The sequence below is a fragment of the Cheilinus undulatus genome, linkage group 5 (assembly GCF_018320785.1).
Source record: "Cheilinus undulatus linkage group 5, ASM1832078v1, whole genome shotgun sequence".
NCBI classification, from domain to species: Eukaryota; Metazoa; Chordata; class Actinopteri; order Labriformes; family Labridae; genus Cheilinus; species Cheilinus undulatus.
This window is the reverse complement of record NC_054869.1, coordinates 49446441-49462035: the sequence shown is the minus strand read 5'-3', so window position 1 is coordinate 49462035 and position 15595 is coordinate 49446441. Positions and strand designations below refer to the sequence as shown.

At 39.7% G+C, this 15595-nt stretch overlaps 1 protein-coding gene across 1 annotated transcript in view; it reads right to left on the bottom strand.

The window, feature by feature from the left end:
* The window catches only part of LOC121510109 (protein crumbs homolog 1-like), a 50420-nt gene that overhangs the window by 28406 nt on the left and 6419 nt on the right, over positions 1–15595 (bottom strand). The window contains exons 2-4 of the mRNA XM_041788019.1: positions 5721–6416; positions 4175–4370; positions 3666–3805 (exon numbers count right to left, since the gene is read on the bottom strand). Coding sequence (XP_041643953.1) covers positions 3666–3805; positions 4175–4370; positions 5721–6416 — 1032 coding nt within the window. The remainder of the gene's footprint in view (positions 1–3665; positions 3806–4174; positions 4371–5720; positions 6417–15595) is intronic.

The following is a 15595-nucleotide window of genomic DNA, read 5'->3' as shown; positions in this document are numbered from 1 at the left end:
CAACTTTATTAGTCATAAAGGTTGAAACACAAAATTAAAAGTCAAAATAAGGTTTTTAAAAGGCAAATATATGAAATAGAGAGTTAAAATCATCAGTTTAAAGCTCAAAATATGACTCAAAATTTAAAATCGTGCCTCTAAAAGGTCAAAATATCAGATAAAATTCTAGATTTTGAGTTTCAAAGCCAAAACATTGGATTAAAAGTCAAAGTTAGGAGTGTAAAAAGGTCAAAATATGAGATAAAATTTCACATCATGAGCTTAAAAGGTCAAAATATGATTTGAAATTTAAAATTATGAACCTCAAAGGTCAAAGTTATGAATTTAACAGTTCAAATTTGAAATGAAAGTCAAAATCCTAAGTTTCAGTCATAATCTTGAGATGCAAAATGAACATATGAAATCAAAACACAAATTAATTTCTTTCCTTCACTCCTGTTTTTTTAATCTGCTTATTTTTACTCGCTCATTTTTCAGATTTTTACGACTTAAAAAGGATATTTTTAATCTTCACTCCTCTAGAAATTAAAACATCCTCCACCCTACCAACTTTTAAATCATGTCTTAACACTCATCTTTCTTTGGCTTTTAATTCAGCAGTAGAGTTGTGTGATTCTTTTATGTCTTTTTTAGTCCTAATCCCTGTAATTTTTATGGCTTTTATTTGTTTTATGTTTTTATGTTATTATTTCATTTTAAATGTTTTTATAGTTTTCTTGCCAGCTTTTCTGTCTTTCCTCTTTTACTTCTGCAGTGTTTGTGATCTCTATGATTTTACTGTGCAGCACTTTGGTAAACTTGAATGTTTTTAAAAATGTGCTATATAAATAAAGTGGATTGTATGGGATTGGAAGTTTACATTTTTATACTGGAGGAAATCTGCAGACCTCAGCACTCACAGGCCAGTTCTCATTAAAAGGTGATATGATCTTGGGGTCTGGGTAAAACTGTACCATGGGCCGGATTTGGCCCCCGGGCCTTGAGTTTGACACCCCTGCCTGCTTGATATATATTCTGTATAGTCATAAAGTCTGATATCTACCAGTGTTGATATTTAATTTTGGAGCTTTATCCACCAATGTCCTTATCATGCTGATAATATGATGCATTCCCAACAAAAATAAAAACAATTTTATGGCAAAATAGCCCTTTGATCAAATCAGAAAACAAACAATAGGCTCCTACCTCCATAAATGCCCCTGCAGAGATGCTATACACCTCCTCAAAGGGGCCAGTTTAATTTTAGATGATTAAAATAATTATAGTAGAAGATTCCAGAAGAATTTGAGGGAAATAAAGCAGACGCCTTGTGTGACAGTCCTTAAATGTTGGTGCAGGTGTTTGAAGGAAACATCATCTACATAGAAAACCTGTTCAATTCATATTGAACAAGTTTTCTTTTCACCTTTTAAAGCAACATATCAGCTTTAATGCTAAAGTGATTTACAGGTTATGTTTAAATTTAAGTCCAATTTAGTCAACAACATGATAATGTCATTTCTAAGGACGTATTTCACACTTGTAAGAATTCTAAAATGAGGTTGCAATGGTGGTCGGTTAACTCATTTAGAACAGTTGTCATGCACATGTGCACACATCTTTTTTGTTTTATTTTAATCTGCAGACATAAAGGATTGCAGAAAATTGAATTATACTCATTCTGTATAAAAAATGTGTCTAAGGAGGGGTCAAGAAGCCAACAGGCTTAACAAGATGACAGACTATGCATGCATGCATTCATATGTTCACACACACACACCCCCACACACACGCATACGTATACTAAAAAAAGTGCATTTAACAAACATTAAAGCCAGCCAACTGAATATGAAAGTAAGAAAGTTATCCTGTTGTAGAGTTATCATCTCAGCAGTAGAATGGAAGTAGTGCTCTCAAACATCCATCAAAAAAAAACTAAATATATCTTTAAGTTTTAAAACTTGTGTGAAATCTGCACAATGACATGCAGAAAAGTGACAAAAATGATTATGACAGCAGGAATCACTCACAGACTGCTGATGTCTGCAGCCCTCTGCTGCAATGTGCTCATGCATCACTCTTTATAATTCATTACAGCCCTGAAGGATTCAAGCAGAGCCACTCTGCTGTTTTTTTTTATTCTCTAAGATGAATTTTAACGGATGCAGAGCACAGCTAACCACCCTGATGACCCTCTTGTCCTCTAAAGCCAAGGGTCACATCATCCAGCTCCTTTGTTCAGTTTGAGTTGTGTGTGGGAAACCTTGAGTTTTTGTTGCTTTTATGACCTTTTTAAGTGACTTAGAGGAGTCTTTGGTGTCTGTAAGACCATGTTTACATTTAGCATTTACTTCCTTTTGGTCATTCAGATACCACGTTTACTATACTTTAGTGCAGTGGTTTCAAACTGTTTTCACCCAAGGCACACCTAAGATTAAGCCAAAATCTCAAGGCACACCATATTTAAATCAATACAAAATACACTTTTTAAATAATGTTACAGTCAAGCTGGCCTATAACGGGAGATAAAAGGGAGAGCTTTCTGGGGCCCAGCCAACTGGGGAATCATGGAGATGGCAAAAGTGGGTAAAAAGTGGCAAAACAAAGTCAGAAATGGGTGAAAATTGGTTACAAAAAAAAAAGTAGCCAAAAAATGAGTTGAAGTTGGCAAAATAGTGATAAAAATGGGTTAGAAGTGGCCTACAAGGATTAAATGTTGCAAACAAATGGTTAAAAAAAAGGTTAAAAGTAATAAAAAAGGGCAAAATTGGGTAAAAAAAACGGTCCAACTAAGGCAAAAGTGGGCAAAAATTGTCAAAAAGGTGTCAAAATAAATCACAAGGTGCAGAAAAGTGGCAAAAAAGGGTTGAAGTTGCTAAAATTTGATAAAAAGGTGTTAAAAGTAATGGGAAAATGGCAGAAATAGCCAAACAATAGCAAAATAGGGTCATGAGTGGTAAAAAGGTAGCAAAAATTTGTTAAATGTGGCAAAAAGTTCCAAAAAAAGTGGCAAAAATGGGTCAAATGGAGTAATAAGAAGTGGCGAAAAGCAGCAGCAAAATGGTTTAAGTCGTCAAAAGAAGTGGAAAAAAATGGTAGAAAATTGGTTAACTTAATTAAAAAATAGCATGAATTAATAATTTCAACCCCAATTTCAACCCAAAAATAGCTTGCCATGCTTTTCAGGTCTAAATGAGGTAACTGTTTGCCAGGATGCAAGCACCAAATGCACTGATCAGTAAATCCCAACTGGGGAGGTCCCATTATATGGGGTCTTTCAGGGGCCCTGCCAGATCTGTGGGCAGGCCTGGCTACAGTACTCGCCATAAAGTTGTAGTAATAATGTATGGTACAAATTCCCACGGCACACCTAGACTTGCCTTAAGGCACACTAGTGTGCCTTGCCACACCATTTGAGAACCACTGCTTTAGTGCATGTGTTCACATCAAGGCGACCCATATGAGGGGGAAATGTGATCTATTTTAAAGAGAAGCTATAGAACCATAATTTACTTCTAACCGAAACAAAATTAAATAATTTTAAAATAAATAATTTTAAATAGTTTTAAAGAATTTTGCAAGCTATAAAAGGGGTCCAAGAATCTTTATTATTAGCATTGTGGGTATTTGACTGAGTGAGTGAGTATGCAGGGCTTAAATAGGTTGTGCCCAGAGTTGTGAGGTACCTGGCCAACAGAGACATTTGTACTCATTGATCCCCTCCAAACACGTGGCTCCATGCTGGCAGGGGTCAGAGGCACATTCAGGGATATCCTCCTCACAGTGGTCGCCCAAGAAGCCCGTCCCATCACAGTCACACGAGTAGCTTAAAAAAAGGAACAAAATCAAGATCAGTGAAAACAATTATTGCACTTTAACACACCACAGGTAAAAGGAAACAGAATTACCACATTTGGTTTGTTTTTGGCAAATGTCTGGTGAGTCACAGAATATTTCCAGAATTTTATATTTTTAACCTTCATGTATGGATGACTGTTTTAAAATTCAAAAGGACATAAAAACAGCTCAGAGCACAGCTCACAGTGCTCCCTAGCCTCCATCATACACTTCTGGTAAAAGGATCAGTAAAAGTCTTTCATGCTTCATAAAAAAGAGAGAATGCCTTAAATTTAGCATGTAAAACCTGGATTAGTGTAATTTTGTGCAGCTTGTATTTTAAGGTGTGTAATCCTACCTGTTGACACCGTCTATACACCTGCCCTCGTTCAGACAGGGCATACTGGCACATTCATCGATGTTGACCTCGCAGTCTGTGCCCTGGAAGCCGGCCATGCACTCGCAGGTGTATGCTGCTACATGATCCAGACAGGTAGCGCCGTTCTGACAGGGCTGCACCTCACACTCGTCGATCTCCACCTCGCAGTTAATCCCTGCAGGAGACAGAGGAAGGATGGCCGGGGGCCAGGGCGTTAGATTGGCCACACAGCTAATTATCTTATCACACATGCGGATGTAACCTCCAACACTGCAGCTGCCAAGAGCTCAGCTATGAATGGACAACGGCAACTCAGACTGAAGCTCATTAAACACAGCCCCACAGCCTCTTTTTACAGTCCTAACAGAAGAAAAGAGCCACACATAGAGCAATATGCCATATGTACTGACCTCACAATCTAAATCTTCAATGTGAAAAACATTTTCACACAGCTAGTGATATCTGAGAGGTAGACTGAGGTTTAGATGAAGCCTGAGTAAAGAAGGTGTTTGGTTAGAACCAAATCAAAATCACTGCCTCAAAGTAACTGCAGATAAACCTGGTAACATGAAAAGAGGTGGAGCTGAGGGGTCTTAACCCTCTTTAGTAAAAAGACCCCCCCCTTCTGTGTGCACCTAAAGACATTAGCTATTCTCACATGAGATGCACCAACTGTGAAAAAAGGGTGATACTGATGATTTATTGATGATTGATGATTGATCTTAGTGCATTGGTTCCCAACCGGGGGTCTGGGCCCCCCTGGGGACTTTATATATATATATCAAGTCATAATCATGTTTTTAAGGCAAAAATATGAATTTTAAATGGTGCACCTAAAAGGTCAAAATATGAGATAAAGGTCAAAATTATAAATTGAAAAAGGTGAAAATATGGGAAAGTCAAATTAATCCTTTGAAAATGGTCAAAATATGAATAATTCAAAATACTGAGATTAAAAAGTCAAATATACTAGTACAAAAGGTCAAAACATGACCTTGTTAAAATAACACTTTAGAAAGGCAAATATTTAAATATAAAAAAAGTCACAATCATGTTTTAATTGCAAAAATATGAATTTAAAATGGTGCATCTGAAAGGTCAAAATAGGGGAAAGTCAAATTTATTAGTTCAAAAGATCAAAATATGACACAAAAAGTCAAAATTATAAATTGAAAAGCTGAAATTATTAGATAAGGTCAAAATGATAAGTTCAAAAGGTCAAAATATGAGAAAAAAGTCAAAGTAGTAAATGTTAAAGGTCAAAATATGAAATAAAAGTCAAAATAATAGATTGACTTAAGTATGACTTAAGGATTCTTGTATGACTTAAGGATATTTGATATAATCAAGAGTAAGCTGACATTAATTTGCTCGATGAAATCTGCAGAACTCATATTTCAGGGCCAGTTTTAATAAGAATATGATATGATCTTGCGGGCCAGGTGTAACTGTACCATGGGCCAGATTTGGCCCCCGGGCCATGAGTTTGACACCCCTGATCTAGCTAGACTCTCCAGCATCTTACCTTTGAATCCAGGAGCACAGTCACACCTGTAGTGATCCACCTCATCCAGACAGGTCCCGTTGTTCTGACACGGTCTTGAGGCACACTCGTTGATGTCCAGGTCACAGTGATAACCCTGGAATCCAGGCACACAGAAGCACTGGTAGCCGTTGACACCATCTTTGCAGATTGCTCCGTTCTGACACGGCTCTGACTGACACTCGTCAATGTCCTCGTCACAGGTCGTCCCATCATACCCCGCTGCACACAGGCACCTAAACCCAATGTCAGGGATGTCTATACACGTGCCCCCATTCTGACATGTGTCCTCCACACAGACGGTCACATTATCCTGGCAGTCATTCCCTCCTAACCCCAGGGGGCAGTGGCAGGAATACTCATTGACTCCATTCACACAGAGGGAGCGGATGCCTGTGCAGGGGTTGCTCTGACATTCGTCTACATCCTGGGTGCAGTTGGGTCCTGTGAAGCCGTCCGGGCAGAGGCAGGTGAACTGGTCGGTTCCTGGTGTGCTTGTACAGTTGTTGCAAGGTGCAAATAGACAGGCATCATACAGCTCATCACAGTTTTTTCCCATGTACCACACTGGTCCTTTGGGGCACACGCACACATAGTCACCCATGTATTCCAGACACGTGGCTCCGTGGCTGCAGGGAGACGATAAACACTTGTCTGCTGCTGCTGTGCACAGAAAGCCTGGAATAGAGACATAGTAACGGTTAAAGAAGTAAGGATCTGTTACAAAGTCTACATATTTATATACTTTTAAATAACATCTCCTCCATATAGTCTAGACCAGCCTATCCCAAACTAAAGTATGCTGCAGCAACCTAAAAATCCTCTGGGTCCCCAATACCTCTCATACAATCATAAGCTAAGGCTCAGAGTCTTTAACTCCAGATTTTAATATCATTAACAGAGGATTTAAAAGTGCACACTTAGTACAGGAAGGAATGTGTGTATTCACAAAGTAAAATGAAAGAGTCAGCATCATTTATTTGGTTTTGATCAGACATCTGCTCTGTCTCCTTTATTTTCTTTCCTAATAATAATATGCCTCAGAAGCCACTGATACCATCTCCTAATTGGGGAATAAACTGTTTTAGAGAGAATGTCTTAGCTGAGTGTCACCGGTTAATCCAACACCAGTTAAACTGTGACACTGGTTCTCTACATTAGACAAAATAAATGACAAAAAAGGTGACATTTAAAAAATATATAATCATCAAATCCAGTATTTTATGATAACTCAAATTCAACATTTAAACTAAATTCAGTTTGATTCAAAGGTTTTGATTTTTAAAATTAAGTTCATCTTTAAATTTGTTGTGGTTAATTGTACATGGCTTCCTGTGGCCCACCTGCAGTACATTCAGGGCAGTGTTAATTTCATCGATTAAAACTATGACTAAAAATGTTCGTCAACGGCCTTTTTCCATGACAAAAACCAGACTAAGACTAACCAAAATAACATCTGTGATGACTAAAACTGGACAAAAATGTCATTTTGTATTGGTAGGACATTCAAAACCCATGGTATTTATAACCTGACACACCTGGTGGATCTGCTTCACACATCCATCTGGGACACCTCTCATAGACAGTGTGAAAAACAAATCGGAGGGTGATTGGATGAACATTCTGTCTTTCACATCTTTACCGACCAATCAGAGCAACGAAACACGTGACGTCGTAGCCCTGTCATAGCATTTAGCCAAGTTATATTGTTTCTTGAGTTGTATGCAACTGCAAACTTAGGTTTAGCAGGAAGTAAGATAAGTTGCATTAAAACCACCTCTTCTTATGGAACCACATTGTCATCATTCAGCGTGCCTAACCACACTTCATTACATTATTCTGCAGTGTGAAGTTGGTCTATAGAATGCAGTCATATTACTTTAGACTAATCATTGCAAAAAAGTTATATTTTCATCTATTTGGCTGGGAAAGAATCCACCAAGGATAATCAATGATGTCAGTTTTGATCAGAGCTGAGATCAAATGCCAGGAGAGCCAAATGAGGATTGTAATAGTCTTCCATGCTAGTTTTTTCTTTTTGTCTTTGGAGGGTTATACTGTTGAAAATCTGTTAGAACTGTCAGTAGTCTCCTACATTTTTAAATCAGTTCAGATTTAGAAATTGTCTAGCCAGCCTTTCCCTTCCTCAAAAGTGGCGGCCAGCTCAAACGACTTTTTCTCATCCTTATCCACAGCAAAGTATCTGGTTGGCTTTTCAGGTCAGTAGATCACCTTGACCCGCATTGCCACACAAAGCTTGAGTTAATTTATCATCAACCTTGAACATCTGTCAGTGCACATCTGCAGCAGATTAAGTCTTTAACCAATCCAGTTCATATTTTGATACATAAAACAACTGATTTTAAAGAAGTAGATGAGCCCACAGAGTTATCTCAAAGTTTACCCATGTTTTTCATTGTATAGTGTATGCAGTAACACTGCTTAACTAAAAGCCTAAGAAGATGCCACATGACTGTAAACGAGCACCTTTTGTAGCTCTTGAGAATATCTGAAGGCTACCACAGTTCACTGTCTCTCCTCTTTAAGCCTTAGCTGTATTACCCTCGGGGTCGTACGGTGGGCTTCCTATAACTCTGACCTTTAGAGGTGCTTAGAAAGCAATCTGCAGATGAAGAGCCTCTGGACTTAAGGTCACAGCAGATGGTGTTAAAAGTAAACTTATTACACGGGCCAAGCCAGCAGCTGTCAGGGTTGTCAATGAAAGTGTCACTCACTATCAGTCTGAGGACGTGTAACTCAGCGGGACAGAATATTATCACGCTCTAACAAGGCAATTGAAAATAGGGGTGTTGGTAGGATGTTCAGATTTGACCAGGGTCATCCTGTGTGGATGTTAAATCCACATCCTAAGTCACAACAAATATCCAAAATACACTAAGATGTCCTGGGACAGTCTCTAACCAAACCAATGCACCATGACTGCAACACTGACTTGTCTGCCAGCATTAATGCATTAATCATCATGCATTTAATGTCCAAAAGTCACATGAACTGCATGTTTTATTTTCCCCTATAGTACGCTTAAGCCTCCGCAGCTTCTCCCTGCAGCCACAGTGGTGTGAACGGCTCTTTAATGTCTCATTAAGCGACTGTGGCTCAGTAGGTAGAGTTGGCAGGTTCGATCCCCAGCTCCTGCAGCCACATGTCGATGTGTCCATGTGCAAGACAGCTAACCCCAGTTTGCTCCCACTGCTCAATCTGTGGCGTTTAAATGTTTCTGGATGCATTTGGATAGGATGAGCCAATACTGATGGCCGATTCTCCAATTCCAATTCTTCCAACAGGAAGTTAGTTGCCCATAGTTTAAGGCAGTGGAATCTAAATTAGCTATTCCTTTGTTAGTACAGCGAGAGGCCAGAAAAAGACTGGCATCCAATCATAAATGATTTCAAAATACAAGACAGTTTGTGATAATTACTGCTATAACAACCCTGAATCTAATGAACGCCTATGATTAAATGCACACTATAACACATTCTAGGAGGGGTGTCCAAACTATGGCCCATGGCCCATTTTTGATTGGCCCTCAGCAATCTCTAACCATAATGTGAAATGTGGCCAGCATTTGAACATGAAGCTTGTGCTTGGCTGTATTGTAATTCTTTGTTCTGCACAAGACAGTGCTACCATGCTAATTTTGTAAACAAACATTTTGACAAGAAAAATGTATTGATTTGAGTTTTTTTTTTTTTTTGGTTACCTAACGAGACAACGCTGTAAATGGAAAACACACTGACAACCAAAATATTAGTTGTATTTTGTTTTGTAATGCCCTGATGGTTTATGGAGACTAATAGCAGCACCAGATCGTATTTTAGGGGCATAACCAGTAGTAGCCAGGGCTGACCAGGGCCCCCTGAAATCTGATTTGCCTCCCTAAAATCCTTTAAATGATTGGCTATTTGGCTTGTCAGCTATTGACTAGCCATTTAAACATACCCAATCACACCACCGCAAAGCCTGTTTATTTCTCTTTTAAATGGTGCCATATTTGTAAGGAACATGCATTTGTGGGATGAGCAGCAGAGCTGAGTTTGTGGGTTGCACTTGTGAAAAATTTGCCAAATCTTCTCTACCAATGCCAAACAGCTTATTCTACCATTGACTCTTGTTTGGTGGGTTGGATGACTGAAGTCTGAAGAAGCAAGACATATTGGCAATTTCACAATTTATTCATTTAACAAACAGTAGCCTCAGTAGTGCTGTAGAACCATACACAGCTACAACAGCCTGGCACCTCCCCCCCATGCTGGTCACCAGCCTGGTCACACACTGCTGCGGGATGGCATCCCATTCTTCAACAAGTATCTGTCGCAAGTCAGCCAACGTGGTTGTATTGGTCACTCTGGCACAAACAGCACATCCAAGCTGATCCCACAAGTGTTCAATGGGGTTAATGTCAGGACTGCTGGCAGGCCATTCCATCCTCTCCACTCCCAAATTGTGGAGGTAGCCTCTGATAAAACCCGATCTGTGGGAATGAGTGTCGTCATCTTGGAGGACAGAATCCAGTCCCAGACAAATATGGTTGCAGAATCTCATCTCGATATCTCTCTGCATTAAGATTACCTCCATTAATGACAACCAGGCTCTGATCAGCACCAGCCGATACCTACAGCAAAATAAGCTGCAGAGAAGATTTGGCAAATTTTTCATGGGCGCAACCCATACACTCAGCTCTGCTGCTCATCCCACAAATGTGGCACCATTTAAAAGGGAAAATAGACAGACTTTCCAGCAGTATAAGACTTATTCCCAAGAATCATTGTTGCAACAAAGAAATTATCTACCAGAGCCAGGGAAGACTGTTTGTCATGGCATAGAAATTCAGCTTCTCCATTGTAAGAGGAAGACTGTGCTGGGCTTCATACTCAAAAATGAATAAAAATGATAAATTTAACTCTTCTGCCATGAAATCAGTCATAACAACAGTAACAATGTTTATATCCTCCATGTTAACACCTCCATCCATCATCTCTCTGCATCCTCTTTAACACCTTCACTTCCTCTGACAGTCAGCTGCTGTTACCTCCTTCATCTTCTCTAACACTGAGCCCCCATCTCACTTCTCCTCCCACTGCCTCACTTTTTTTTACCTGAGAAAGCAAGGTGATGTTTTGTTTGTGGTTTCTCTGTTTTGATTTAAATACCGGTAACAAGTCTCACTACACCTGGTGATGTTTTCACTGTTAGAGTGAGCTGCAGGGAAGAGCTGACAGACCTGAGTCAGTGACTTTATAATGAGCAGAAACCACTGATGATTCTTGCCTATGAAAAATGTTCCTGTACTTCACACTGTGGATCAGCATTTCAGACAGTTACTCAAGCTTTCACTTTGTAAATTTAAAGCATGTTAAAGACCTTTACAGTGAATTTCAGCTGCAACCCATGCAAATCTGCTCGGATTAACTCTACTGCTCTTGGGACATCCACCCAGTTTAACCGAACTCTAACTTTTTAACTTGTTATGAGATTAAAACAGTAAGGTAAATGAGAGATAAAGTTGTTTTTTTTTTTTAACCTTTTTTAAGGCTATGACAAGAAAGAAAGAAAGAAAGAAAGAAAGAAAGAAAGAAAGAAAGAGAAAGAAATTTGGGTTTGGCAGTTAATGTAAGACTTTTAAAAGAGCTTCTACTAAGAAATAAATGACTAATTTTCAAAAACAGCCTTGGTAGAAGACAGGCTTCGGTAACACAAAGAATCCTACCATGTCAAGTGTACATAAAAAATGTCAAAGCTAAAGACTACACGCTAAGACTGGATGGTATACATTTTTAAGTCCGTTAAACCTTCCCATATTTTCCTGCAGGAAACAGTATTACATTTAAATAACCACATTATTCAGGAAACAGGTCAGATCAAACACCTGCTGGCATGCAAGTGCAAGTAGCTCACCTCTACAGGCGTTTCATTCAATCCTTTAACAGAAAAGTCAGTCTTGAAAATATGCACCATTATTGTTATCACGGAAGTTAAAAGTGATTATACTCTCATTGCCTTCTTTATTAGGTACACCTGTTCAATTGCTTGTTAAACAAATAGCGAATCAGCCAATCACTTAGCAGCAGCTCAGTCCATTTAGGCATGTAGACGTGGTCAAGACGACTTGCTGGAGTTCAAACCGCGCATCAGAATGGGGGAGAAAGGGGATTTAAGAGACTTTGAACATGGCTTTGTTTTTGGTGCCATCTCTAGGGTTTATAAAGAATGGTCTAAGAAAGGGAAAATATCCAATGAGCGGCAGTTGTTTCGACCAAAATGCCTTGTTGATGCCAGAGGTCAGAGGAGACTGTGCAGACTAGTTTGAGATGATAAAAAGGCAACAGTAACTCTAATAACCACTCAGTACAACCAAGCAGAGTTGGAGGTTAACTTTTTTGCCCACTTTCCACATTAGCTGGTGGATTCAAAAATCTACTAGACACTTACATTTTTACTAGCCACTTTATTTTAACAAGCAGCATAATGTTTATGCAAATCAAGAATTATAGTACTTAGCTTTAGTGCTATAGTATAGTTTAAAGATCTTGTTTTTCAATCATGATTGGTAAATTGAGTGGCAGTTCACTCTGCTCATTTTAAACCATGTTTCTGACTAGTCTGTCCCATAAGCATCCATGCAAATGTTCACTGTGTGAAATACAGGGTCACTATACATTCATGCATACTGCATTATGAGTGTTAGCCTTAAGAGAATTAAATACTCTTTGAACGATTCCTGCAATCCTTCAAAAGCTCTGACACAGGGAGGAGGAATTAGTGATTAGGTTTGCTTGGTTCTAGTATAAAATTGCAAACGATCGCGGCTTGATGTACATCGTTTAGGGTCACAAAATCATTCTGTCATGTTACCTGCCTCAGTGGCTGATAGGTTGAGCAGATGGGCTACAGCAGTGGAAGACCACATTCCTGTCAGTCAAGGACAGAAAACTGAGGCTACAATTCACACAGGATCAACAAAATTGGTCAAAAGAAAATTGGAATAGTGTTGCCTGGTCAGATGAGTCTGGATTTCAGCTGCACCATTCAGATGGTAGGGTCAGAGTCTGGCATAAACAACATGAAAGCATGGATCCATCCTGCCTTGTATCAACAGTCCAGGCTGCTGGTGCTGTAACAGTGTTGGAGATATGTTACTGGCACACTTTGCACCCCTTAGTACAAACTGAGAATCGTTTAAACATCACAGCCTACCTGAGTATTATTGCTGACTATGTCCATCCCTTCATGACCACAGTGAAACCATCTTCTGATGGTTACTTCCAGCAGGATAATGCACCATGTCACAAAGCTCAAATCATCTCATACTGGTTTCTAGAACATCACAATGAGTTCACACCACCACAGTCACCAGATCTCAATCCAGTAGAGCATTTTTAGGATGTGGTGCAACGGGAGATTTGCATCATGAACAAGAGCTGACAAATCTGCAGCAGCTGTGTGATGGACCAAAATCTCTTTGAAATGTTTTCAACATCTTGGTGAAACTATGTCACGAAGAATTACGGCAGATCTGAGTGGAAAAGAAGGTCCAACCTAGTATTAGCAAGGTGTACCTAATAAAGTGGCCGCTGAGTGTAGTTGCCACATTGTTTTTGTAAATTGAGTTAAATCAGGGCAGGCGATCAAATGCAGTTTGGTCTCTTTTTCTTCTCCCTCTGTGCACAATGGCACACGTGATCTCCTTTCCTTCCTGTTAAGAGGTTATTTAAGGAATGAAAATTGTGGGGTTTTTTATACTGTGACTACCATTCTAACCTGCTAGAAATGTCCTAAGACATTTCTCAAATCAAAAAATAGATAATAAAGTAAAATTTTAAAAACCAGTTCAAAGACCAGTTCAAGTTTTAGTATCTAGGCAGCCATAGTGGACTAAGACTCTTTCTTTGCTTTGTCTTAGAACCATGTAGAATCTTCTCTGACCAGTTTGCCAAATTCTGAAGAAAGTTGATTAACATAGGTTAAATGGTAAATGTTTTCCATGTTTCTCCCTCCTAATCTCTGCTGTGATTCCTCATTAGAGGAGTCATCTTTGTCTTGCGTCACATCTTTGCATCCCTCCCTCTTTTGGCAGCTCTCACATGAGCTGAGACCATCTTTACCTTTTCTCCTTTCCTTTAATGCCTCCTTAGTTAAGTAAATCTTACTCTAGACTACAAAATCAGAACATTTCATGTTAACCAGCACAAGTACAGTCTCCTGAATTCTGAAGAAGAGGAGGAACAGAGACAGCGGGGGTCTCTTCACTCCTCACCCCTCCATCTTAACCCAATCAACCCGTCACACATTCCAGCGAGCTGATAACGACCCCTCCCACTCACAGCACACCCCCCTACTCTTCACTGAGCACTTCATAGATCATTGTTATGGCCCGACAGAGCGGACACCCTGGCACTGCCTGGTACCAGCGATTAACACTGAGCAGAGCAGATCCGTGTTAGCAGGTAGAAAGATGTCACCGTCAAACCTGGACGATCTGCAGAGACTCCAGGGGGGTCCTCAGAAGGGGTTTAGTCTGAAGTTAACATTCACTGATCCCTCTGATAGGAAGCAGAGCTGTTGTTCTCTTTGATACTTGATTTTTATGATGTGTATCTACCAGTTTTCCCAACATCAAACCTGAAAATGAGTCTCACAGCCATTTCAAGTCCATGCAAAGTAAAATCCAAAGTCTGTGTCTAAACACACTATATATGTTGGGATACGCTTTTTAAAGAAATGTTACCACTGAGATCTACGTGTGACCGAATTTTGGAGTTGAACTGTTAGAAAGTTGTTCACCTCTTTCCTGGCTTGGTTTAATTCAGCCAGGGTAAATATAGGTATCCATTTTATCTCATCTCATCATCCTGCAACGAGAGCAAAGGGTCACCAAGAGGTCAGTGGGTCACAGAGCTACAATGGCGCCATTGATGAGGAAAAGTTCACCTTTGGGGATATTTAGCCAAAGAATTTTGCATAAAACCACAGATCCTTTAAGCAAACATTGACCTTTTAACTTCTGAATGTACTCACTCAATGAAGGAAGCAATAATATCATAGACTTATACTGGAAAGGATGATAAATTAACCCCAAAAGGTAAATTAGTCCGCTGTTGACATGCTATTCCTGCATGAACTCACAGTTCTCCCGTGATCTCTTCCTGCTGATCAGGGCTTGCACGCCACGGCGCAGCGCTCTAGACTCGCTTTCAGTGGGCGAGGTTGCTCGCCTTCTGGTCGGAGCGAACCCACGGCGCTTCGGTGCGCGGCAAGCACGCTGTATATGGAAATTCGGGGTTAGCCTGCATGCGCCAACAACAACAATACTTAGCTTATTATGACAGAGGAGGAACAGCCCTTTTACATCGAAACCTGTCAAATTCAACTTTGTCAGTCACAGTCAGGTTCACTGATGCCAAACCTGTTGGATGTTGTTCTCTATCTTTTTGACAGGCTGACGGGTTAGAAGTGAACAAAGAGAACTACATTCACTAAGGCTGTTAGTCAGAAACAGTGACCACTCTGTCTGAAAACTACAGTAGTTCCTAAAGGAGTTTAGTCAGGAAAGTCAAATATACTAACCTGACACGCCAGATGGATGTGTTTCACACATCCATCTGGAAAAACTCTCATACACAGCGTTTGGGGAAAGGGCAGAGCCTTTAAAAAAAATCTCAGAAGGTGATTGGATAAATGATCTGCCCGTCACATCTTTACAGGCCAATCAGAGCAACAAAACACGTGACGTCATAGTCCCAAACCAAGGTGCTCTGCCAACGAGAATAGACTCCATAGATAGCTGCATAATGCAAAACATGGCGACTGTAGTCATGTCAGTACATGACTTTTGTCAT